The sequence below is a fragment of the Apis mellifera genome, linkage group LG5 (assembly GCF_003254395.2).
Source record: "Apis mellifera strain DH4 linkage group LG5, Amel_HAv3.1, whole genome shotgun sequence".
Lineage (NCBI taxonomy): Eukaryota > Metazoa > Arthropoda > Insecta > Hymenoptera > Apidae > Apis > Apis mellifera.
The window spans coordinates 5,523,752-5,551,402 of NC_037642.1; the positions used below are offsets into that span (position 1 = coordinate 5,523,752).

The 27,651-nt window shown below is 40.9% G+C and overlaps 2 protein-coding genes across 2 annotated transcripts in view; one reads left to right on the forward strand and one right to left on the reverse strand.

The window, feature by feature from the left end:
- Positions 1-27,651, reverse strand: part of LOC725146 (very-long-chain enoyl-CoA reductase) — a 108,876-nt gene that overhangs the window by 9,439 nt on the left and 71,786 nt on the right. The window lies entirely within an intron of this gene.
- LOC100578810 (facilitated trehalose transporter Tret1-2 homolog) overlaps positions 18,591-27,651 on the forward strand; it is a 74,979-nt gene continuing 65,918 nt past the window's right edge. Inside the window, exon 1 of the mRNA XM_016912180.2 lies at positions 18,591-19,043. Coding sequence (XP_016767669.1) covers positions 19,020-19,043 — 24 coding nt within the window. The 5' untranslated portion in view covers positions 18,591-19,019. The remainder of the gene's footprint in view (positions 19,044-27,651) is intronic.

The window sequence follows — 27,651 nt, forward strand, 5'->3', positions numbered from 1 at the left end:
GCTAACAAAATCATCTTAAATTTCTTTGATGCAAAGTTTTTTTTACGAGAAAAAAATTACATTTTTTTCCTACGACACTTTTTCATATATTTTCATCTACGACTATACAACTGCTCTTTATTTTACAAAGTTCTCCGAACTCTGCTAGACGGAGTTTTATTTAACAGTCTCGTTTTTTGCAATTACGTTCTCGACACACACACACGTATATGCGGTTTTTCGAAACAAAATTCTTTCACGATTTTTCACCCACCATCCCAACGTGTTGTAGCGAAGCGATGACACGATTCCTCCACGATCGAAAGAAAAATTCGTTTCGGGGCAATTTCTGGATCGGGTCTCGAGAGAGGATTAATACGATATCAGATGCAGGCAGAGAGAAACGTAGGACGTGCGAAACTCCGCTGAATATTCATAATTCGTCCAACGCAACCCCCTCACCTGGTTCGTAATAGCAGGCCATGCAAGCGCCATGAATTATTTATGGGGCAAATTATAACGCAACCCCTCTACGCGCCGGTCAAATGACAAAATTCTTAATTGCGGATCGTGGGACCCGCGGACAGCTTTATGTCCTTTAATTGTACACCACTTTGTACACACACCTTTATTTATCGCCACGCGTTCGATTAACCAAATGTCCTTCCTTCTCGTCCTTATTTCTTCCTTTAAACATTTCCTCCAAGATTTCCTTTTCTCATACTTGATCCAATTGTTCTTATCACGCGACGATAACAGTATTTTCTCGTCTTTAAGTAAGAAATATTTCTTACGTTTCCTACGTTTCGATTATATTTTCAAATAATTCTTGGAAAGATATAAATATAAAACGTTTCTTAACGAAACATGAAGAAAACAAAGATTCAAAAGATTTTCATCCATCGAAACGGGACGCGTGCAAAAGCATCGACGACCTAGTTCCGCTCCCGCAATATCCGGGAAACAATGGGGATGCGGGGGGGGTTCCGCAATTCGGATTAACGAAGCAGGCTGATTAGAAACGTCCTTTCCGCGGGGTAATTGGCGTGCCGCGTACGGCCCTGTGTCGCGCCGCATGCCGCATTCCGCATCGTCTGCATCGCGCGTATGCATCGCGACACGGATGTACACCCGCCGCAGGAGCCGCAAATGTGGTCCACCGCCCCCTGCATCCGCGGGGATTCGCCGAGCAATAACATCTTATCGGTGTAATGACCCCGAAAATAAATATCTGCCGGATTAATCGCGTTATATCGCGTGACCCAGATACCCCTTTTCATTTCTATCCACCATCGAAATTAACACACGGGGGTTATATTATATATTCCATTCCTGTATTCGAATTGATTCTTTAAATCATTTCAACGAGATTGTAAATTATCGTAATCTTCGTTTGCTTTTGCAAAATATTATTTGTTTGCAGAATCAAAATTGTAGAAATCGTACGTCGCTCGAGACGAAAGATTCGCATTTTTCGATTACGTAACCTGAAAATGTTACATAATCAGAAAGGAGAAACATACGGATCTAAAATATTTTTCGCACGATTCAACTTTAAAATCATTATCGAGTGATTTTAAAGTTGAAATTATCCGTAAGGGAACGATGGATTATTTTGAAAAGAATATTGGAATAGAAATATTCGCGGATAAAACGAGAAGGAATTCGATGGAACAAAGACGGTAAAGTTAAGAATGTCTATGACGGTAGTGGACAATCGTTAATCTTTATGAGTTTGAAGCATCGACGCCTCATTAACCGCGTCGCACCGGGGATCGCGAATTTACACGCATTAAGAGAGGAACGCGGACATAAATCGATGCTTCCTCGGTCCATCCCTCGGAGGAAGGGGATGCGATGCGATGCGTTTCCAGCCTCGAAGCCCGTGACCCTGGCCTCCGCGCCATTTTGTCACGCTATCTCTTTCAACGAGGGACGGGGAATTTACGATCGAGGCAGCTATCAATTTTTTATCGTTCGAAAAACTTGTTGTTCTTAGAGACGTTGCTAGAGATCGAAATAATACGGATTCGCGCGCACGGCTTTTAAAGATGGGGTGAAACGTCGATGGAGGGCCGGTATTTAAAAATACGCGATACGCGGGAGGATATTTTTCACCGTTGCGTTTCGATCGAATAATGGCGGCATTGTCCCCGGGAAAATAAATCAACGATGGGAATACGATAAAGCGATCCCGATGAATGGGGAACACATCGAGCATTATGCTTGTTTCATTGTCGTTTCCACGATACCAGATGGCTCGTAACCGTTTTTTTCAGTCAAATCAATGTTACTACTATGTTGCTTCGATGTTACAAAATGTTAAAGAATCTTTTATTTCTCGTCCTGTTTCGACACTTATTGTATCGAGACAAGAATCCAAATTTTATTATTTTTATTCTTTTTTCTATTGAAAAAGGAGAGACAAGAGAACGAACTCGTCGAATTATCGCAAAAAATTGGAGAGAATTTTTCTATTTTTTCAATCATCATCAGGGAAGAGAGCGTAATACGAATAAACCATTGAGAAATATCGAAACGTATTATAAAAGTTGCAAAAAAATGCAAAGAATTTTTATTTTTCTATTTTTCTTCTCCTCGCAGAGAAGAAGAAAGAATATTAGAATTTATTCGCATCGTTGGGAGGAGGAGGAGGAGGAGGAGGGAGGAGGAGCTCGTTAAGCTCGAATCGAGGGGAAAGTTTTACAGTGAAGAGGTATCGCTCTTTCCGCTCATTTTTGTCTTTCTCCTGTTCTCCCAGCCGCTAATAAGTATAAGGATATCGAGTTTATGAACTTTCACCGGAGGCGCATCGTCGATCGAGGGGGATGGTGGGGAGGAGAGGGGGCGGGCAGCAGCTGGAACTTTTAATAAAGCGATCGCAAATCTTGTCGGGCCGATAAAACGCAGGAGCAGGGAAGGGAAGGGAAAAGTGACCCCTCACCGAAACGCCTTGGCCCTCTCTATCATCTTACCCGGGATACCTCTCCCTCCCCCTTCGATTACACAGCATAAGGGTATTTGTTCGAATAGTTGGCCAAACTATTGACTTTGATAATAATAATGTTAGGTCTTAAGGAGAAAGTTGGGGGGAGGACGATGTCGGAGGGCGAAGTTAAGCGTTCGGGGTTAGATCGATAAAGAGCTCGCGTTTGTTGCGCCTTCTAATTTCTAACCCCCTCCTCATCTATCTATCTCCGTCCTCCACAATCCTCGTTAAATCAAATTAACGCCGAATTAATTTCATTCCCGATCGTCACTCGATAAACTGCAAGGAGGAGGAGGAGAGAACAAAATTCGTGCTGCGACGAAATCAGAGGTTAATCGAGAAAATCCTCGGTGATTCGGTGGAAGATGGTTGAAGCCGACGACAATGCGTTCGTTTCACCCTTTCCCCGACTTTCATCCCTCCTCTTAGTATTCGAGGACTCGCAAACAGGATCCCCTCCCCATTGTCCGCCGCATGGGGTCGAAATCTGGCCGACTCTCGACGAGTGAGGGGAGGGGATGGGACTTTATTGTCGGGCAATTTATACCGCATTCACAGCCCTGCGACCGATACGTTGAATCCTTTTGCTCGGAGGGGGGGCGTGGCCCTTCCACGCCTGGAATCGCTTTTTATTGCGGCCCTTAATTCGACGCGGTCCCGTGCCCTCTTGATTTCGCTCGATCGAACATGCTAATGCGCCACAGTTTGTTCCGGATGTTCCAGCGGGTGCATCGATGACTCCGTCGAGTCCATTTCCACGTTTTTATATTTTTCTCTTACGACTTTATCACATGTTCGAACAACGAGAGGGAGAAAGAAAGGAGATGAAGAAATTTTTTAAGTTTAAAGAAGAGGAGCAACTTGTCAACTGTTCCTGTTACCTCTGTCCCTGAAAGAGAAATTCGTAATTTTATTTGGATTATTTCATTTCACGGTTACTCTACTGGAATGGAAGCAGCTGCACGCGACGATATTGAAAATAAACTTTTGACCAAGAGATTATTTTATACAATACGCCGCATAAATTATCCGCGCATCTGCTAGTGCGCGTCGCTAGACGTACCGTCGCTTTTAACAACTTTTATTTCAAATCGTATTTAGAAATAATAATTTTCATCATCTCGATGAAATGGATGATTCAAATATTGGCGAGGGAGTCATTACTATCCCCGTGGAAATAAAGCTTTCCGGATTACACTCGGTCGATTAGAGGAATCGTAATTTCTATCCCCAGAAACTTCGTCCCCGCAACGAAGACGCTACTTTCATCCTCGAATTCCTCCATTCATTCCTCCTCGTTGAAAAGCAGAAGGCGGAGAGGCCACCGTTTCATTAAATCGGGCATAACATCTGACAAGCAATCTAAGCAATTAGTCAAGTGGCTTGGAGGGTGCAATTAAAACCCCGATTGACCCTCCCCCGTGAAAGGCTTCGATGCTCGCCTCGCCATTCATCTCCATCCACCCCTCGCGTTGCGACGTCTGTTGCCAACGCAGATACGAGAGATCGAGGGTCGCGTTCACGTCGAAATTCACTGTTTAATTAATCGCCGCGCGAAATTGTTAAGCTTTGCCTCCCAATTATCGCGATGGCTCCATTCGTCCCCGGCCAATGGGAATTTGTTTGTCGTTTCCCCGGGGATCGGAGGATCGATACATGGCAATACGTCCAATTCTCTCCGATTCTTCTTTATCGATAGATTTTCTTTGAGGGGATATTGGTGGGCGAGAGGAGAGCATAGCTGGCCCTTGGAGGATCTTTTTTATTTTTTTGCGGCATGTATTTCGCGGATGACAAAGGAGTTTCGTATTACTTTCGTTATTTATACGCAAGGAATCTGTCGCTTTTCCATTTTAGAGAGATCTGTTACAAGGCGTAGAGTAACGACGTGGTGTAATAAAAAAATATAACGAAAAAGAATGAGTTGAAAGATACAAGATATATATATTTTAGAAAGATAGTTTTATATATAGAATAAAACTTTGCATCTTATGTAAATGCATCTTCCAGTATAAAATATATTGTTGTGTAATAAATATCAATTATAAACAATAATAAAAAATTCGAGTAATGAAACAAATACGATAAAGATTCTTCCTTCATTTAAATACGATTGATTGTTCAAGATCGAATTCATCAGTTCTCATAATACTTAACTTTTGAAATACAATTTCAAACTACTATTTCATTCTCAATCCGAGGCAAAATCAACTTCTCGACTCTATTTCCCTTAAAAAAAGGGGAAAAAAATCGATCCAAAACCACGAATATTACCATCCGCGCGTATTTAAAGGACACGGTTGGCGCACGTGTGGTTAATCGGGAACGAAAGTGCGAAAGTGAGCATCGAAGACGGCTCCGGATTGCCCAGTCTCGCCGTCGAAACTCGCCTCGGTCCTCGTCTCGTGCACGCGGGGTTGGGGGTTGAAACGTTGCGCAGGGGGTTTCTGTGCGCGATGCCACAGCCAACCGACGCTAGTATCTAGGGGGCTGTTTTCTCCCTCTCAGTTGGCCGCGATTCAGCGCCGGGTGTATGTCCCGCTCGCCCGCCGCGGTTACACCGACGTGAAAACACGGCGAGCTTCGTCTCTTCTTCGTTAGTTTTTTTCCACCCCTTCCCTCCTTAGATAAATCCTTATAATCTTCAGTGAACGTGAACCAAAAACCCGCTTTCTATCGAATCTCATCATTTGTTGTGCTTCTATTCTTTCGCCTCGAGAATCAAAAATCCCTAAACAAAGTGTGTGCGACTCGAACGAGAGAGAGAGAAAGAGAGAAAGAGTGAGAGAGTGCGTGACATGATCGTGTGAGAGGTGGATATATATATATATATACTCGATTTGGTCGACCAACGTGTATAACACGGATCGACGATCCGGGTCGTTATCGAATGTTTCAGATTCATTGGATTTCGTGATTTAACCGGGCGGATAAGTTATGAATGTTGGGGATAATTGGGAGAGTTGACTGATCCCGAGATAGCCAGGGCAGCCCGTGCCTCGAGGGTATCCCGCTCGATTGGGATCCGATCGGGGGTATAAATAAGAAGCAATGTGCCAGTTATTTCCATCGTGGCGCATACCCTCTGTGTACGTGTGTGTGTGTGTGCGTGCGTGTGTTCCGGGTGTAGCTGCGACGAAAGATTGATTGCGTTAAAGAGGAACTAGCGCGCGTACGCGAATTCAATTGCTACGCTCGAATTGGTTCTCTTCGATTCGATCTTTTTTATCCGTGGATTAAAAATTTTCTTCGAAATATTTTTTTTTTCTCCTCCTCCTCCCAATCTGGAATAGAATATACGAATCGTCATCAAATGATCATTAACCAGCTTCCTTCGTACGAACCTGTCCACGAAGTCTCTCTTATCGTTGGATTATCGTTGAGATGGAATGAAATCGTGGACGCGAGTGAGCCGAGACGAGATAGATAGGGGAACAGGGTCACCGGTGTTGGAACGTTCAAGTGGTGTGGCATAATACCAGTGGAAGTAGCAGCCGAGGTGTGTAGTTCGAGGGGGAGGAGAGTGGAGATGAGACGTCTCGAGGAAGGGGCCAACATCGAACGATCGATCGCAATTTCGACGATAATTGGTAAAGCCGATGCGGCAGTCACCTCCTCCACGATTGGACCGTGGATTTCCGTTGCTAATGCATCGTGAAAGGGTCGTCGCTGCGTGCGTCGCGGCTCATCGTCTTCGAATATGAAAGGTGCACCACCAGCTATCGCTCCCGAGCTCGATCCTCCGTTAACGATCCAAGATTTTTCACGGAGGAGGAAAACTCGTGGACGAGGTTTCAACTTGTAAATTATGAAGCAATCGGAATAATTGCGAGACTGATGAGTTTTCGAAGAAGCAGAGTGGGAAAGTGGATTGTTCGAGGTTTTTAGGAGGATTGATGGAAGAAATAATTATCTTCCCTTAACGATGATATTAAGTGACTCGAAATAGCGAAACGATTTCTTTTCAGAATCAGTTTGGCCGGCAACTTTGGAAGAGATACCGATGATTTCTTCTTTTCGGAATCGGATTACGAGATTGGAAGGATATTTCGAACGATGAAACGAGCATGGGGATCGTATAGATTTTATTATGTAAATAACGGTGCATCGACGACGTAAAATTATTTAGGGCGTTGAACCGGTTTAACGAAACGTGTTAAGTTTCACCAAGGCGAGGCAAACTTGTAACAACATTAACCGAGTGTTCGACCGATACGATTTTATATATTTCCTTTATGGAAGAATTTTAACGAGCGAATGCAAATATCGATATTATTATTTCTCTTTTTCTTTTACTATTCCAAGCAAGGGATCGTAAAATTTCTTCTTACACTTTTCACAAGTACATATATATATATATATATGAAACCATCACAGCGAAGATGTGCTCGCCACGATTGTGCCAACATATCGGGAGGATTTTTCTCGAGTCTGGAACGGACGGGTGTACGCTTCTGCACACCCGTGAAAACGTTTCTCCCGAATCGGGCGCGCGCCATTAAATCAACAAACAAAACTTCATCCCTCTCTCCCGTGAAAAATCGTCTACACGAAGAAGGGGAAAAAGTGGAGGTGTGATAAGAGAAACGTGATAAAATGAAGGAATGATGGAGATTTGTATATAAAAATTCGATAGTTTTCATTCGATCAGAGGAAATATATATATATATATACATATAGAGAGAGTGAAGCATCTCTGGTGAAAAAACGCGTGTCGAACATGAATAGTTTTAGTAGGTCACCACCGAGGGGAAAAGAAAGTTCGTAAGTTGGGGAGGAGGTGTTGGACGAGTGCATAAACATTTCCCTCGTCCGCAAACGGGAAACGCAAGAGCAACGTGTCCGATAGTGGATGATAAAACTTTTTACCCTCGAGATAAGATTCATGGGGCGAGGATTCTCGTTGAACGTTGAAACGAAATATCAGGAAAAATATCGTTTCGAATCGAGAGAGAATGGGGGAAGAAAAGAGAGAATGGTGAGATAATTTAGAAAAATTGAAACGTTGAGATGGAATATTATCGAAAGAAGGATCGTTGGGGCATCGAGAGAGGATGAGAAAAGAATCGAAGAAAATTGCGTGAAATAATTTTCAAGAGGAATTTTGTTCACACAGTGAGATAGAAAGAAGGAAAAAGAATATCGAAAGAGAATAGAGAGAAAGAAAAAAATTTGTGAAATAATTCAGAGGAGAGAAGAGGAGGTGTAAATTTGAAATTGAAAAGTCACTCGTGAACTCTGATGCCGATACGGGGTGGTGCGTCTTATCGAAACCGGGGCGAGGTGATTAATCGGCATTGCGGATACGTTGACGAGTCGATGCAGCCGGACTGCACGGTTTGTCGACGTGATTCTCGTCAGTTTCGTTCTTCTTTCGTGCCAATCAACGGCCCGACTTTCCAAGCCAGCCTTGAATGGTGTCTTTGGAAAGGCAAGAGCTCATAGAATCCCGTGGAATCACGAACGATGGAGAGATCGATTCGTTTAAAATTTTGACCGGAGATTAAAGATCCTATATTCTTTATATCTTCTTTTTCTTTTTTTTTCCATGGTGAATATCAATTACAGCGATATAACGAGGGATATATTTTATCGTTGGAATTTTATCTCGAATAAAAAATCAATGGAAGATGGAAAAGAGATAGATCACTCGATGGATGTTTCTTTTATTATTAGTATATATAAAATTTTATTCTTCGGTCAAATAACTTTTTTAATTGAACATTCGAAAAAGAATAATAATTTTAATGAATCCAGGGAAAATATTTATAATCTCTGTCTTCTGTTATGATTATCTCGAAATATATACGACGTCTTGTTATTTTCACAAGGGATTAAGGGCGGCAAATTTGAAATCGTTCGAAGACCGCTCCGTATGCAACTAACTCAATATTATCAGGAAGCAGGATTTTCTAGCTTGCACCAAGGGGAGTGCAACGGCGTTTATTATACGATTTAACGGCGTATAGGAGGATTATTGAAACGGCAGACGAATGACGAGAGAGAGAGAGAGAGAGAGAAACGGTAGCCATTTTCCACGTTGTGCTTTTGTACGATCGATCGATGAATTTAATCTGCGCAAACAGCGGATGGTTTAGCGTTATCAATAATGGCCACGGATCTGCTTCTTCCCCTTATTCATCCGTCCCGTGACGACTGTTTGCGTTTTGGATCTCTTTCACTAAAGGCATCTCGTTCGATTATGCTCTCGAGGAATTCCCTCTGCGATAGTCCTCGCGCTTCATTTTCCATATCGTTAAAACTTGGCTTTAGTTCTATCCTTTGCAGTTCCGTTCAAGTGTTCCGTTTGTAAAAACGTAGAGGATTACGTGGAAGGAAAATAATCCATGATATCCGATTTTCTTTTCTTTTTTTTTTAAATTTCTAGAAAATGTATCTATATATTATTTATTATCAATTAGATTAGATTAATTGGAGAATTGGTAGAGTATTCAGAAGAAAGTTTTTTATTCTCTTCTGTTGACAAGGAACAGAGAGAATTTTGCTCGATTACGACGATCGATCACGGTTTCATCGTTACTCGAACGCAGAGACAAGTTTGAATTGTTTGAAACGATTGACGAATTACGATTATCTATATTCTATATATTACTCGAAGCTATTGAAATTGATCGCAATCCTATCGCAATTCTCCCCTTCCTTGCATCAAAGATCATCTTTCATCTTTGGAAATTTATAGAACTGACAACAAAAGGCGGAAATCGTTCTCCTCTCCGTTGCCAAACTTTTTCTTCCTCTTCTCCACCTTCTCTTCACTTTCTACCCTTCCACCACGGTTCAATTATAGAACTCGAAACCACGGGATTCCACGTAACAATAATTTGAATTAATCACCGGCGCAGATACAACTGATTTAATGCGCGGCTTAATCTAGGCGCTGACACGTTCAGCGCGCGACTCACGATGAGTTACGGCAATTCACGGGCAAGACAGGATCCATTTGCAATGGAGACATTTACAGATTAGCCGTGCACAGGGTGTACCTGCGAGAATTCGCCACGTACCGCGTATCGTGAGCCCCGAGATCCGCGGCAATTGGGGATACCATTCTTAATTTAATTAAAAATTTCACGGGATTATTGCGCTCGAACACCGTGGATAATGTTTCGGGAAAATGCATTTGCATAAATGATTTTGAATTACGACGACTACGGGCCTACTTTATGTATATTAATTTAATTCTCTACGAGAATATTATTCGCTTGAAAGAAAGAAGTATTATTCGAATTTATCAAATACGCGTCTCAAATTTTTTTCTTTTTTTTCACCCTCGAAATTCCTCGAACTTTTCGAAATATTACTTTTTTAAATATAATATCTCAACAATGTCGCCCTTTCAACTTTTACCCGTCCCGATTATCCCAAAGATTAATATCCAAATTAAATCCTCGCGTTATTCGCGTTTCGCATTGTGAACAGATCCCATTGTGTTGTAAATTTTTTCCCTCGAATTTTTGAAATTAACAGACCGCGAGATTTACCCTTCCATCCCTTCGAATATCCTCCGAGTATGCATCCTCTCACGTGTTTATCCATTTTTATTTCTCGAACGCTCTCGCCTTGAAAAAAGAGAGAGAGAGAGAGAGAGAAAATCCTCGCAATCTACAATCACAGAGGGAAAGAGGGAAATGGCGGGAGAGAGGGAAAACATCGAAATACCAGTTTGTTGAAGCAGTAGAGCGTTCGAATAACAGATTCCACTCTATTTTCCACCTCTGGCCCCGAAGCACAGGTGCCTCCATTTACAGATTAAACCGCGTCACACCCGGTATAGGGGGATGAGGGGAAAATTGGCTTGTCGGGGCTCGTTCTTTCGGGGCTATTCCCTTTAAAAGGGTCGGGTGTACGACCGGCTTCGAGCGAAACGACAACAATACGACGGGAATTCGTGCGCGAATCGCGACACTGGAAAGCAAATTGTACTTGGTGCACGTCGGAATGGAGGGCTCGAATGCTTTGATAAATTGTCGATCGATTCGAGAGAACGGAAGTGACTTTGACTCCATCAATGATACAAATTCTGGAAACAAAGTGGTAGAGAAATAAAAAGGATTCGTTTGTTCTGCGTCTAGATTGGGTCAAGATCATATTTCTTCCTAACCTTCGTTTCTTCTTTGACACGGTTTCGTGTTCAAACCTTTCGAATCTTTTCTTTTTTCGATTATTTAAAGAAATATTGCGTTTGGAAGATCGTTTTTGCACGGTTTGGTGTATCGTGGAGACGAAGATAGAGGGGCTGTTTCAAACGAAGAGCTTCGTTTGAAGCGAGGTTTTCATTTCCTGTTAAAGAAACCTTTCGATTTTGTTGTAAAATCGCGTATAATCAGTGTCTCGAATCCTTTTTGAAGAAAAACAGAGGGATCTCTCTTTCTCTCCACTATTGGAAGTTTCTTTCTCTACACAGAAGAAAACCGAAGAAACGAGAGTGATTTTTTTTAGACGAGTTTCGAACCAAAGACTTCGAAACATGGTTTTTCTCATTTTCTGTTCCTCAATGTCCTTTTCAGATCATCGACGTAAAAAGCGAGTGGAAAATGGCAAAAATAAGCACGATCGTCGTGGTTGAATAAGAACGAAGGAATAAATGGACAGTGTTTAAAAAAAGAGAGAAAAAAAAAATCCAAAGCATTTTGCGCACGATTGTGCCACCTCGCGAACCATGTCGTTCGACGTCTCTTCGAAACGGTTAAATAAATGTTACAGCGAACGAAAGTCGACTTATTGAATAAGCGAGGCGGAAGTCAATCCGTGAAACATCATACGACATAATCTCGGTTTGTGTCGCGAGTTATTCGACTCGACGTGGAAAAACGTGCGCGACAGCGCGGCTACTCGAATGGTCAATTAGTTTCGATCAGGAAGCAATTTCAGAGACACGCTTAGCAGACTTTTTCCCTGGATAAACCGCTGCGTTATAGGTTCATTAAGTCGCTTCCTGAAGCGTCCAATCGTTCGATTTTGCCGTTGAATAAGCCTTTAATTACGAATTTCTCGTTCTCTCGGATCTCTCGGCTGTGTTGGTTAAACGATACGAATTTTACCTTTTTTTTTTCTTCAATATTCGACGAAACGAAGGGTTGATATCGAAGATGGAAGAATTAATTTTTCGGGAAAGGAATATTTTTGGATAATATTTTTAAAGCAAAGAAGAGGAAAAAGATTGTACGAGGTATATCTATGAATTCGATGAATCATCGGTCGAATTTGCATAATGAAAGATTGAATGGAGCCGCGGTGAACAAGTCTTCGTGACTGCGATTGCATCGATCAGCCATCAATTACAGACGGTAGTCATCTCTGTCAGGGACAGAGCACGTTTTCTGCAACATCCACGGGGAAATTGGCTCGTTAATTTGTGGAATTTCTATGATAAAATTCTTCCTTTCGATTTCCAGCTTTTTCTTTTTTTTTTTAAAAAAAATTGTACGCTTCTTGTCTTTCTCTTGCACTTGACGTTAATTCAGACCATTAAAGGAATTTACGATTTTTCTCGTACAATTTCATTTCATTTTTTAAATCTTTTAAATCAATGCAAATTTTTATTTTTACTTCTTTCCTTTCACTCTATTCTTTTTAAGAATCTTTAACGAAGATTTTTAATATTCGCGTAATTTTTTTTTTTTTTTTATTATTTCCTCTTTCTTCTTTGCCATTTTTCTCCCTTTTAGGTTTTTTCTCGACTTTTTACCGACTCTTTTTTCAGATAGATACTTTTCGTATCCTTTATTTCGTTCTTTCTCCGTCAAATTTTTTTTTTCCTCGCATATTTTCCGCTACACGAATACTTTCATTTATTCCGCAGAAATTTAAAAAGATTCTCTAGAACTCGGTCTTCGTTGCTTTATATGCATTAATCCCTGGAAATTTTATGAAAATTCGCCTGGATTTTAAAATTTGCCTCGAATTAAACTTTAATATATTAAAATTGCCGAATTGAATTTCATATTTATATTGAAATTCTCTTTAAAATATATTCTATTGCTCCAAACGGAAGTCACGATATTAAAAGATCCATTTTCCTATAAAAATTCTCAATTTTCACGATCCCTCGACAAGTTTTTCAAACAAATCTTAAGGAATAGACATAGAATTTCCTTGCACATGTTTTTCCACGTTCCTTTCCTTTATTCCATTTCCCTTTACTTTTGTTTCCTACTTGTCATTCTCATCCATCCGCCTCTCCAACCATTCTCCACTTATTCTTCCCTCTATTTATCATTCCATTCCTTTTCCCTCTTTTTTTACCTCTCATCCATCGCATCCCACCGTGCGCACGAAAAACCGGGCCAAGCCCCTTCCTTCTTCCCCTTCCTCCAAACGGAACACGGAAGAAAAATGCTCGAGGAATTCTACTTTCCCTTCAAACGCGATCCATCATCCTCTCCTCCTCCGCAAATCCGCTATCATAATCATTCCATTTTTCCATCGCGCCACAATTCCCCCCCCCTTAACCCGATTTAACAACAAATCTACCATCTACCCCCATTTTTCCTCTTATTATTTATTCTTTCGATCCTCCACCACGATAATTTCTCCCGAATTCGTAATTGGAAAACGAACCACAGGAACCACTGGTCCGTGAAAAAAGAGAGAAGAGAGAGAGAGAGAGAGAGAGACAGAGAGACGAAGGAACGAACATAATTTGTCCCGGCTCGTTTGTGGGATTTGTGGCCGGGACCGCGGCGAATAAAAAGAGGATCCTCTTTGTGCTAGCTGCCAACCTTCACAAAGTGTCCCCGTCGCTCGTACACAGGAATAAGTTATGAAACGGCGGCCGGATAAAAACTTTTTGATCCCTCTTTCCCGCAACGAGAGTCTTAAGCCGCACCCACGTCTCTCTCTCTCTCTCTGTCTCGCCTCCTCTTCTCGCATCCACTTTGCTTAAGGATCAAGGACCCATAGCGATCGGGTTGGCTAAGAAGACGCGAGAGATTCTCGCCTGAATCGAATAACATCGGCTATCGAGTTTGCATGGAAGGCGACGCGATTGAAATACCTCCTAGCGTGTAACTGGCGACGATCCCCTCCTCCTCTTCTTGATCTCCTTGGACGGGAGAAAATTCCCCTTTCTCAACCCGAAGTGAAAATCGGATATCGAAGAGATCTTCAAGGATTCGATTTTAGAATGATCCCCGCGTTGGGGATCAATTTGTTGATTTGTTTAATTTTTGCAATTAAAGGAGGCTTCGCAGTGAGTTATATTCAGCTTTGTCTTTCTCTCTGTTCTCGAAGTTTCTTCAAGTTTCTTCCTTCGATATTGTGCAACGTACGTATCTAAATTTAGATAACTTTCCTTAGGTTAGGAATGCCGTTTTTACGTAACGAATTTAGAAAGATTTAGAAAGAATTCTTTGTTGTCTCGGAGAGATCATCACGTGATACAGTCGTTGAATCTAACGTGGAAGCCACGAATCGTACTCGTGGCGGGTCAAAAGATAACGGACACGAGTACACCACGAATGGCGATCGTAAATTAAAATCGTAATTTCTAAACCAATCTGCAAAAAACAATTACAAAAACTCTAAAATCAAATCGTACAAGTTAACGAAAAACTTACCAATTCTCCATTAATAATTCCATCGAATATACTTTTCAAAAACACAATAATTCCATTATTAATAAAAAAAAAAATTACCCTCGATCTCTCCCTTAAAACATCCTCCGCTTAAAAAGAATTAATATTCCACTCGCTAATTCTCCCCTTTATCGATCAAAAATTCCATTCCACCTCCGTGCAACAATCAAGAATCTCCCCTCTTCCCTCGGACCGATTATTAAAGATTATCCAAACGGTTGCCCGATCCGTCGCCGAAACGCGCGCCTTAATCCTTTGATAATTACGGTAAATTGAATCCCGGCCAGGATGGCCGACGTCGTGGCGTCGCGAGTTATCACCGGGTGGCAGGGACAGGGCCGGCGGACCTCGTGACCCGATATTGCGCCGGAACCGGGAGCCCCGATATTGGCAGCGCTTCTCTTCAGGAACGGGGAACAATAGGAGCGGTGGCGTGTGCGCGTTATCTCCCCCTTTTGCTCTTTTGCTCGAAAACTTTCGGTCAAACCGAGCCCCCTCCCGTGTGAGGAGGGAGGGAAACACAACGTCATTACCCAACTTCGATCAACCCTTGGTGCGAAAAAGGATCGGTATCGTGGAAAATAGACGCGATAGCGGGGCAGGTATGGAATGATGAGAGGGGAGAATCGTGGAAAAATCGGTCTAAGGATTTCCACTACTGTTTCCTTTCCTTCGCAGTTATCGAGTTGCAGTCCATCGTGGATGGACGGCGTCGTCGTGCGCGCGCGGTTTTGATCGAATGCGGTTTTTAGAGAGTTTATGAGCATTCGGGGAATCCTCGCCTCTCCACGTTTCCGCGAACGTCCCATTGTGCTTTCCTTCGTTTCTTTCTCGTTTTTACGGCCACGGATTCTGTTGTTTTTTCTTTCCTTTTCTTTTTCTTTCTTTCTCTTCCCGATTTAAGACGGATATATATTTATATATTTTGATCGAACGGAAGGGAAATTCCAACCTCTGCTTCTTTCTCTGTTTCTATCTAAGTGGAAAGAAAGAAAGAGAGAAACTTTAACTCTGTAATTTTCCAATTATATATACATAGCCCTTAATAAAAATTATACTCTCCATTTCCAACGACGAGTCATCCTCTCCCTTAAATAATACTTGAATCGATATGTCTGCATGGAATGGAAACTGCAATCGAGAAAAATTAAAATAAAGATTCTTCGTCTTCATTTACCACGACGTTCGCTACGCGGGCGCGGCATCGATTTCAATCGTCAGAGCGGGGGAGGAGGACATTTTTCACACCCGGTATATGCGGCCACGGTCTAGACGCACGGACGAGAAAATGTTATTAAGCGGCCGGCAGAATTTTTGCATGCGCACCGAGCCACGGTGACGGTTCGTATCGTCCCGGGTACTAATGGACTGCGACGTTTTTACAGGGAGGACTAAAAGCTCCGGCCCATAAAAGTGACGTTTCGCGTGCAAGCTATTTATTCTTTGCACACCGTGTTGGCGGCCGCCTGTTATTGCCCGTCTCGCGCGATAAGCTCGCGAACCTAAGTTGCGGTTCCACGATTTCCTTTTCGATTCCTGGGTAGCATCCTCGTCCATCGTGGCTAGAGGTTTTTCCCTCTCTTCTCTCCTTCTCGTTCGCAGATGTAGAAATTTTCAAATCTCTTACTCTTTAAATCGTAAGTTAGTCTGGTTTTCGAATAAGGAAAGAAAGAAACGGTATCTTTTATCAGGCTAGTTTTCTTTTTCTTCTGGAGGATTGCTGAAGAGAGAAATTTTGTAATCGAGCTCTCTTATTTCTTGAATTAACGTTATTCAGCTATGAACGAAAAGAAAAGATGGTTATAACGATATATTTTCGTATAAATAGAGTAATTATGCTATTATGTATCAAATACTTATTAGAATCCATTTTTATTTTGTTGTATTATTAGTTTCGAAAATTTAAAATTATTACTCTTACGTGAAAATATTACACACGAATAATTAAAATTGAAATACTGCTTACGAAAATAATTGGATGTAATTATGTTTTTACTCGAATAAAAATTAATATTAATTTTTCTAATTAATTTGTACGTTTTTTAATAATCGTGAGAACAAAAAATCCATAGATAATCTTGGTTTTGAAGATTTCAAAGATAATGGAATTCCATAATAATATCTTCTATATGCAAATATTCTATTTGTTTCATCACGCGTGTGGCGATCGATAAAACTACAACGAATTGAAAGTAAAAAAAAAAAATGGCAATATCGATCCAAAGGTCGAAGGGTTGGGGATAATTCCGAGCTTATTGCGTGTCGATATAAGATATTCAGCAAACGGATCAAAGAAAATTACGTATTACCATGGAATTTCCATTCAGAGTTCGCTTCGTTAGAAATTCGAACATAAAGGCGGGCTTTTCACCAACCATCTGAAAGCTCATCGTAAAATCGGGGGAACTATCTTTTGAAAAGGATAGGCCCTCTGGTCTCCCCTGGCCAGACTGAAAGGAGCCAAACGACATTGAAAATTTTTTCCCCCCCACAGTCACAGAAAATCCTTCTAACGTTGTAACAAAGTACAATTATCCGTGCAAAGTCAACGTGCGAAGTAACATCCATCGTTAAATGCCTTTTTCTCCCTGTTTTAAACGTGGATCCGTGTTTCTATCGCGCGCGAACGCGTCACACTTTCGAATTCGCCTTTTCATATGCAAAGTCCCCCGTATTTTCTCGTTTACCCAACCCGACCATTGCCCCCTACATTCGCGCGCCGATCGTCCGTTTTCAATAACCGATTACGCTCGTCGCCGTTTCCCAACCCAAGCCATTCTGAGATAATATTCTCCTAATACGTGTCATCGTGACGAAAGTGTCACTCTTTTCTTTTTGAACGAACAACAAAGATATCGTATTTGTACGATATTTTTTAAACTTATTTCTGAATTTCTGCTCAATATATCATCTCTCCAGATCTCCACATTTTCCGAAAATGGAAAAATTTCTCAGAAATTGAACAAAGTTAAAAAAAATGAAACGAAGCGTTCTTTTAAAATCTCTTCTTTTAAAGGATACGTAGAATGGAATAAAATTGTAAGGGGTTGCGAGTTCGAGCCGATTCCTCGGCCGATTTCTATGCAAAAATGGGGTATGGCGTTGGATCGTTGTTGGATCTCGTGATCTCGAAACGCGCAGAGCTCTAAAATTATTTTTTTTCTCGAGACGATCGTCTTGGAATTCGCGCCATCGGAGATAGGCTCGTTGAATAAGGATCGACTTGGCAGAACGGGCACATTCTCTCGCGCAACGAGCATGGAAGGTCAGATCGAGAGAGTTTTCAGCAAGATCTTACAGATATTTCCCAAACGTGTTTCTTTTTTTCCTTTGAATTAGAAGGAATTTAGAACCAGTTGTCGTCTCATTCGTGTATAAAATTAGATGAAAATTATTATTCTTTATTGTATAAAAGTATTTACTGAGAAAACTACACAGAAATCACCACACACTATTCAATAAGAGATTTTCTCTCAGTTGATTTCCAAATATTGTAAATCCTTTAAACCCAGAAACTATGAGACGAGAGTTTCATCATAAATTAATTTTACTTCGTAAAGACCGATCCACAGTTTCCAAATTTTCCATTGTAACAAGGATGTATCATCTCTAATAAACTCTATCCTCGCGTTAACTAGGCTAGAAGTTCGAAGTACTCCGTCTGTCGAATTAATTCCGTTCGAAACAGCTCTTTTCCAAGAGCTTTCCCTCGAAAATCTTCCAGTCACGTCTGATTCTTGATTCTTCTTCGAGTCGTGATCACGCCACCGTGCCTGACCTAGGCCGCTGCTTTCTTTCTTTCTTTCTTTTTTTTTTTTTTGCGAGAGAGTCGACATCTCCAAGAGAGACGACACCACGTTCCAATTACCTAATCTCGATCTATCTTTTTTTCTCTCGATCCGTTGGCTCGTTCGTGATTCCACGTGACTCGTTTGATCGTGCGCGAGCGGATCCATTATAAAAAACAAAAAAAAAAAAAGAAAAAAACCGTGGATGCTTTTCAGACAGGAGGAAAATCTTCTAAAGAGAGGAAAATCTGAAGAGAGGAGACGACGGAAGGGGGCTGGTACCGGCGGTGACCCAGATGCGCACGCGACACGAATTCTAGGGAGAGAGAGAGAGAGAGAGAGAAAAAACGACAATAATGAGGAGACCAGAGATTAACTGCAACCTCGACAATAAACACGTAAGACTGATGTGGATCGATTAGAATCGGAAGAGAAGTGGAAGAGAAACAGAAGAAGAAGAAGAGGAGAAGGAAGAAGGATATATATTTTTGCGATTCTATTTTGGAATAGAAATACGCGAGGAGATTGAAAAAGCGAAAGAGAAGAAGATGAGAAGAAAAATGTCGAACGAAGTTTTTGCACGAAGATTTGTACGATGAATTTCTACCGAAGAGGATTTTAATTGAGAGAAAGGAGTGGAGCGAAAGGGGAATCACGCAACAAGAGATGTCTCTGAATCACAGATATTACGTGAGTAACGATTTCTTTTTTTTTTTTTTTTGAGACAGAGAGAGAAATTTTTGTTTTTCCAAAAAATAGAATTAGTTATATATATATATCTTTTGATGTAACGCTTTTATATCACATCCGAATGATTTGAATGATTTTTCGCTTGAAATATTTCTCTTCTATAGCAATAAAAAAATATCGTTACCATCCATTTTACCCTTCTTATATCATAAAATCTTAATTGCAGCAAACAGTATTATCGAAATGAAGCGAAGCACGTTTTAAATTTTTAATATTCCTAATTAACAATTTTAATTCGATATTATTACTATGAAATAAAATACAAACGAGCCAGATTATCAGAGCTATTCACCGATGGAAAACAATAGCGAAAATGGGATACGAATCGTGGGATAAGAGGCGTCCCTCCCTCCCTTTACTTGAATAGGAATAAGGGAGCCGTGATCCGATAAACGTTATTCCACTTTCGATAATATTTCCTCCCCGTGGCCCACGGTTAAGATGTTTTCACGGATTGATAGGACCGCTGTTATTTCCCCTCTTTCGCTCAACTTTTCAGTCTTGGGAGCCCCGAAGGAGTTGCCGCCAACTGGAAAGTCGGTTACTGGGTTGAAATCGTTCCCAAAGCGAAAGACAAATGTTGGATGACCGATTTAATATTAAAATATTCCATTATTTCCCGATCGTGTCCCAGGGAATCATCCCTGGGATGAAATTACGAATTCCGTATGCTATCCTCTCTTGAAGAAAAAATTGTTTTTCCTCATATATATATATACTTGCGATTATTATTATGATTCCAACAATGATAGCAGCAGCTTTGAAAAATTGTTCAAATTGTAAATATCTAAAAATCTCGTTGCAGAAGGATCATTTATACGCTAGATAAATTTTTAAACCACGACCCGGAAGAAAAAGAAGAAGAACAAGAGGAAGAGCAAAATAAAAATAAAGAAGAGAAAGCTTCGACAGTTATATTCTACGCAAATTAGTAACCACAAATGCCGTTTATTGCACAAAGCTGAGTTAATATCCCAACATTTTTAAATTTCAAATTTTATTTTAATTTCTCTTCTATTTTCGTCAACGAAAATTATTCACATTATACATTTCGACAATTTTTCCTATCTTCAGAATATTACATCCCCCTTTCCTTGTGTTGTTATAGCCAATCAGAGATAAATACAACAATAACTAATACACACCCCGACTCGGTCGAAATCATCCCTTCAAACTACGGTACAGACAAAGGAATATAACTCTGCAATTCGATCGTCACAGGATCAAACTACCCTTAACTTTCTCTCGACAATCGATATCCTGATACCCGCCATTGTATCGCGCTCGAGAATTGAACAAGTCCTAGGATAAATCGTTATCTCCTCGAACCAACGTTCTAATCCTTCCAGGGATCCTCCTCAACGTCCCGCAACGAAGTGACTGAGATTTCTTGCGAGAGCATCTTCTACGCTTGGTTCCTTCAGAGATTATGCTTGTAACGAGAAGATTGGTACCGTTTCGAGAAACAAATTCGAGTTTCCGAATTGATGATTGCAACAAGCATATAAACGATGATCGAACGAATTGGCACGAATTTCGTTCAAATTCTATCTTTTCATACTAATGGATATCGAGTTTGAAATCAACGACAGTCTCTCATGGGTAAAAGTATTTGTCATAGAAGTCGCATGTATAAAGTTCTCGGAAAAGTTCCTATCGATTAAATCCTCGTTGAATTTTTTTAATTTACTCGTCGAACAATGTCGATCCTTTCACGACGTGATAATTACAATTTAAGTCCCATTGCTTTTTACACCTGCATTCCACACTTTATGTAGTGACGTAATAATAAACTAAACGAAGTGTAAATTACATTTTAATTATCGTGACCTCCGATTTACCGTTCGGCCAATGAATGTCAATTTTCCCGGGACAATGCGGTAAAACTTTGCATCCAATAATAACGGTACTAAAGTATGAATTACAATAAGAAATAAAATCCATTTTTGCCTCGTTGGAACGGTCCATCCACGCTTCTTTTGAAGCGGCGCATCAAAGATGTCAGGCTATTATCTGGCAAAATTCTATTACATACCGGATGTCGGTGTTAAAAGCACAGTAGCAAAAGTATCGCTTTGAAACACTTGCTATCGCATACCAGGCAATAAACCACGTCCCCAGGATCCTGGGATCCGCGCACACATCTCGTCAGAGGATTGGATCCTAACGGAGTCGAGGCATCGGGAGACGACGCATCCTCGCCGTTTCGATTTCTTCCACAATTTGTGCAAGGATAATTGAGTTTAGAAATTAGAAATTGGAAAAGTAATTTTCCCCCTTTTTCTCCCTCCTCCCTTCTTACATCATAATTCATCTACATTATGGATTCGTACGAGTTTGAATTTACTTTACTGGAAGAAAAATACGTTAAACACGATGGTCCATTCTCGAGAATTATCTTATTGGATATTTCTCGTTGAATTGAAGAGTTAAAAGGAATTTTTAAATGTTTACTTAGCAACATTTTCAATTTTAATTCATCATTCGAAGATACCTCAATGAAAATCGAAACTTTGCGAAGAAGTTACGAGACGTAAAAGTGTTCGAGAAGGAGGGAAATAGAGAAATTGTTAGCACGAGGAAGAGAGAGAGAAAAGAGGGGTAAAAGTATTGCTGACGCGTTGGAAAAATCACTACCGTTTCTGGGGGAATAAATTATTGATATACACGACCACCCCTCCCTTAACCGGGTTCAAGATGTTAAAGGGGATCTCTTCTTCGTTCGAGGATGCTCGAGTTATCCGATTATTTTATCACTGTTTATATTATTCCTAAACGAAAAGAAAATGACGACGAGAGAGGGGACGCGCGAGGGGAAAGATTGAGACGTGTAAAATTTAATATCCCGTAGATAGAAAAATCTCTGTGATATACGAGTTTTATGCTTAAAGGGAAATCTCAGAATGGATGTCTTCCAATCACAATATTTAGAAAAAACAAATTAAGGATAAGTTTCTCTAACCTCTTGCCCCCCTTGCAATTTATCAATGCCAGATTGTTTATTACTTCTACTTACGTTTCTACGCCTCGAAGAAAGGATAAATAGACATAACACGAAATTACATGCATTCTATAATCACGTGTATTTATTTTTAGCGAAAATGATACTTTTACGATAATTTTACGACAAATCGTGTACACATATTAATAAAATTCTCCGAAACGGAAGAATATTAATCAAAAATTAATCGATCCGTAAGATACAACATATTGAGAATCATTATTCCGGATCCATTAAATCATTATCGCACGCGTTATTATTAAACGCGATAAATCAGAGGGGATGGATACTTTGGCCCCACGGAGGAAGGAAAACAGATTTTCTAGGCCAACGGCTCCCAAAACCAATTTTCCCTTCGCGCAATCATATTATTAAACATCCAGTTTCGGAATTCGCGTAGATTTCATCGGAGAATTCGCGGTATGCGCATGCACGATATTTCACGCAACCGGGCCGAAGTTCGCAGTTTCGAAAGGATAGAAAGCGTGGACTTCCTTGCACAATTTCGTACACGATAACTTTTAATCTCGTTCATACACAACATCCTTCTCTCCAAGTTAAGTTAAAAAAAGTTACGCAACGTTCTCTACGTTAGTTCGTTTCTCTTTTCGATCGTGTCACGTATTCGCAGAGAATCGAACATCCGCATTTTCATCACGCGGCGTAAAAATCAAATACAACGAGACATACATAATTCCGCACAACTTTCCAACTTTAATCAAGCATCGAGAAAATCGAGATTCGAGCCAATTCTCGTTTTCGAAGGAAAGAGAAAAAGGAAGAGGGAAAAGGGAGTAAGGAAGGGGGAAGGAGAGGAAAAAGAGCGTATTCATTCAACCGAAGAAACGATCGCGTTTATTCATAGCCGCACGATTCACGTGCGTCGCCGAGAGGCAGAAAACGCACGTGCGATCGCGTACGATCTCTCCTTTTGCTCCTCGCCGAGCCATCCAACTGAATCACCTCTTCGTAGACGCCCACACGACGACGACGTCGTCATTGCGTCGTCGCGTTTTTCTTGCGGCCCCCAGACGCATCTTTATACTGGATTAATCGGCTTCCCCCTCCTCTTCCCTGGATTATGAAAAATAATAACGTCGGTTTCTGAGAGACGAGACGACTCTTTTGCATCGCGAGAAATTTTGTGCACAAAAAATATTTACTATAAAGCTAATTCTTCCGAGTACACGTAATCAAATTTGCAATAAATGATATTCGGATAAGTAATATATTCCGAGTTATTAATACTTTCACGAGGATACTTTGCAACGAGACATGAAATGGGCAGTTTCGAAATTGCATAACCAATTGGGAATTATGTATTCATTTTCGTAAGATAAAAGTGTTATTAATAAATTTTACTGGGTGCAGAAATTATATTTGCAATAGAAAGAGAGAGAGAGAGAGATAAAAAATTACGGTTTCAAATGGGATAACATTTAATTTTTCCTCCTTTGCGAAGATGAAAAATGTTCGGTGTTGTAACAACCTTTCATAACAATTAGAATTCGCAATAAATTAAATTTCATTGGAAGAATATTAAAAACGTGCTTGAAACATTTCAATTATAAATATATACATACATATTTTTCACGGGGAAATAATTTGTTGCGTTTAAACGTTTTAGTTACAAATAATACACGATGTGTAATAATGATCCTGATTCTGGATTAGATTCGACTCGAAAGAAGAGGGAGAGAGAGAGAAAGAGCGAGACGAATCGCGAGGCAACGCGTTGTCATTTTTCAAGCGTCCAGTCATTTATAATTAGATTGTTAAGAGAAAGTTGTCCCCTTACCGGTTAATAAATTCGTTTACGTAATCCGTTGTGGTACGCGCAATATAATCGATGATTGATCATCGAATAATCGATCCGCGGGCCCCGTAGAGAATTCTCTATAACTCTATCAACTCTGTCACGAGCAAGACAAATCGTCGTCGCTCGAATAATTCCCTCCTTCGCCCCTCCCAGATTGGAGACACCACCGATTGACTCCAAGAATTCCTCCCCTCCCCCGTCGAAAAGATCATTCAAGAGTTTTTCGATTATACGTATATATGTATACACGTATGCGCGACGAAGAGGATAATTAGACGATGAATTATGATCGATGATTATGACAAATTCGTTGCATCGAATCTTGCATCGTATGGCCGTGAATGAATTTCTCGTTTGAATAAATTGACCTCTCGCAACTTTGTCGCCTCACGAAGGGGGAGAGAGAGAGAATTAATCGAAGGAAACGAGTCATTGACATTTGTACAATTTCTTATACATATATATGTATCCTTCTTTCGATCCAAGAGACGAGGTTGGCGAGGATTTTCATTAAAGAATTCCACGCGGGCCGAGAGATATTTTTTTTCCGAACGACACGATATCGATTTTCGATCGGTTCTGTCGGAAAAGTCGAGGAAGGGAGGCTGTTTTGGCAAACGAAAAGAAGATATATATATGTAATCGGCGAAAGATGAATTATCCTTTGGAATATCTCCAGTGATCGAAACCGTGTCACTCTATCTTCTCTCTGAAAGCGGCTTGCATCCATCTAAGAATCTGGGAGAAGGAAAGTTTCGAATAATCCAACCTCTTCTAACATTTCGCGAGAAGCTTCGAAAGTTTTGCAATTTATTCGATATCGTTAGAATTCAGTTGGAGGAAAACCGGACGTTTTATTTCTTCTGTTTTATTTTATAGGCGGACGTACAATAAGCGATGAAATCGATACGGTACACTGGTTTGTCACAGACATTATTCTATTAACACAATTTTCACCTGTAAAAACTCTATTCCTTCTTTATTTCGCGTAAAAATTATGCCACGGTCGGATAAAAATCATTATCAATAATACGAGAATTTGAAAATTTTATATCGTTTTATAACGATGCGCGACAACGAAATTTTCCGTAAAAATAATTTCAACAACCGAAACTAATCGCGCCATCTACAGAATTAATCCGCGCAATGTAAAGGATAATGGCTCGTGGAATAATTTACGAGCCCCCCTCCTCCCCCCTCGACTTATTGTGAAGTTTGCTCGATTTCGAGTGGAATTCCGGCTAGAATTCGAGAGACGTAATGGCCGTAATCGCGATCGTTCCACCGGCATCGAGAAAATGTATCTTTAACGGGATTTCTTCCTGGGATTTCTCTCCAACATCCAGAAAATTTCCTCGAGCAAGTTTTCCCCACTTTTCCTAACTTTTTTTTTTCTCCAATCACCTTCGAATATTCACGGTTTTAATTCGCGTGATGGAACCGGATTCCTGGCAAAGAAATCGAAAAATCTCCGATGTTTGGCGATATTTATTTATCCATCCATTCTTCTCCTTCAAGTCCTCTTTTCTCTCAAATTTCTCGCAAATTTGCCCTCCTCGTTTATTTATCTCGTTTTAAGGGAGAAATGAGAAGCGCAAGGATTTAATTTAATATAATTTTACGATCTCAGATATGTTTTTGCATCGTTCGAGCCACACCTTTCGTGTAAAAAAGTTGGATGGAGGATTCGACCCTTCGGAAATACGCTTTTAACGAGATTTTTCGAGCAGACGAGTAAGGCACGAGGCGCCACGGAAGAGTTTCTCGTTTCCCTTCGGTGTTAAAGTCGTCGACGCGATTGCAAACACTCTTCGCGTCCGGACCTGTGATAACTGAGGGATTCTCTGGCGAAAATTCTCCGCTACGAACGTTCAAATTTCACCGGATTTTTCGATCGAAAACAGTTCTCCCGTCGAATCGGATGGACGAAATTCGCGTCACGTCAAATGTAATCCCCTTTTAATCCTTTTTTAAACCGTGAAAAAATATTGAAACAATTTATCGACTCGTTCATCAACATCCCCGTTCTATGCAACGAGATATTTTGATTGCTGTGAACAAAAGAAAAGGATTCTAATTCTTGCTTAACAGATATTCCAAGAAGCGAAAGAAGAGGAGAATTCGTCGATCGATAATAAATTTAATCGCAAGGCGCCGATTAAAAAGTTTAACAAGATCTCGCATTCATCTCTCCTTCTAATAGAAATCATTAATCTTGTCGAGGAGGTGTTTCAGAATTGTGACGCATGATCAACAGATCCCTCGTCTCGATCCCTCGTTCTACGAGATCAGCCCACCGCTGAAAGATCACAGATCAATCAAAACGGGTGGACAAAAGAATATTCCTTGTTAAGTTCCTCTTTCGTTTCGATGACAAATTTCAAACGCCTCTCGAAAGAAATCTGTTTGTCCAACCGTGAAACTTTCCTTTCGCCGATATTAATCACGATTCGATAATTGATCGAGGTTGAAAAGTATTTTTTTATTTCATCCATCTTCATCAAACTATATTCTCGACTATCTCATCTATCTGATCGATTATGCTGACAAACTGACTCGCTATTATTTTTACTGTAAAAATAATAATTACATCGTCACGATATAAAGAATCACGGATATAAAGAACGGAGATAAACGAAAAATGAAAAACTCTTTCCCTAATCGCGCGGTTGTGTAACTAACTCCCGTCCAAATTATCCACCCTCCTCCAAAACAACTCCAAGGCTGAGCATACACACACACACACACACACACACACACACACACACACACACACACACACGTATGAATCCGTTGTTGATGACCCCTTGGTGAAATCGGGCCGGCCACTCGTCCATTCCGGTTCGATTGTTTACCGAGATTAATCGAAATCTGTGCGCGGCAGAACTGTGCGGGGAAGAAGAATCGGGATGAAACTCTGCGTGAATCCCGCGAGCGGGGCAATTCTCGCTAGTGGCGCGGTCCTCGAGCCACGGAGGGATGATCGCGAGAGAGAGAGAGAAAGAGAGGGGAGAAGGTTTGGGCTCGCACTGCCAAAACCCGCGACCCAGATACCGATCGACCCACCGACACACATTACAGGAGTGGGAGGGCAGAAACGGAGATAGAAAAGGAGAGAGAGAGAAATCCTATCCCCCGCATTACGTACACTGCGTTACAACGAATCTCTGTCCTCCTCCAACTCTTCTCCAGTCATCCGTCTCTCTCTTTTCTTTTTAAATAATTCTTTCTTCGAAGAATTAAAATCGTTGTCCTTCTTTTCTGATCTCCTTCCTTTACTAACATACGATATTATATCCACTTTCTTTCACGATTTTCAGGATTATTTAGAAATAGAAATCGAAGCTTCTACTACGTCTCCGCTATTTATTCCTCGGATCAACGATGAATTTGTCTCTGCAATTCTGGGATCGCGTTTACACGGCGTTATTTCTGAAATGTACGTGATTTACGCGCGTTCCAAGCTTGCGTGTTAAAAGTTATCGCCCGACGGAATTGCATAAACAACGATTGGGACGCCGAAGACGAGGCTCGATTCGATCCTAATCTCCCGCCCCATTTTCCGTCCTCCTTTTCCTTTCCTTTCTATACTCCCCTAATTTCGCCCCCTCTCCGCTCATAAAGCAGCACGTTGCACGCAACGGCGAGGGGGGAGGAGGCCGGCGGATGCCGCATTCGTGGCCGCGCGTGCGTGCGTGCGTCTTGGCCACGCGCGTGCCGACAACCCT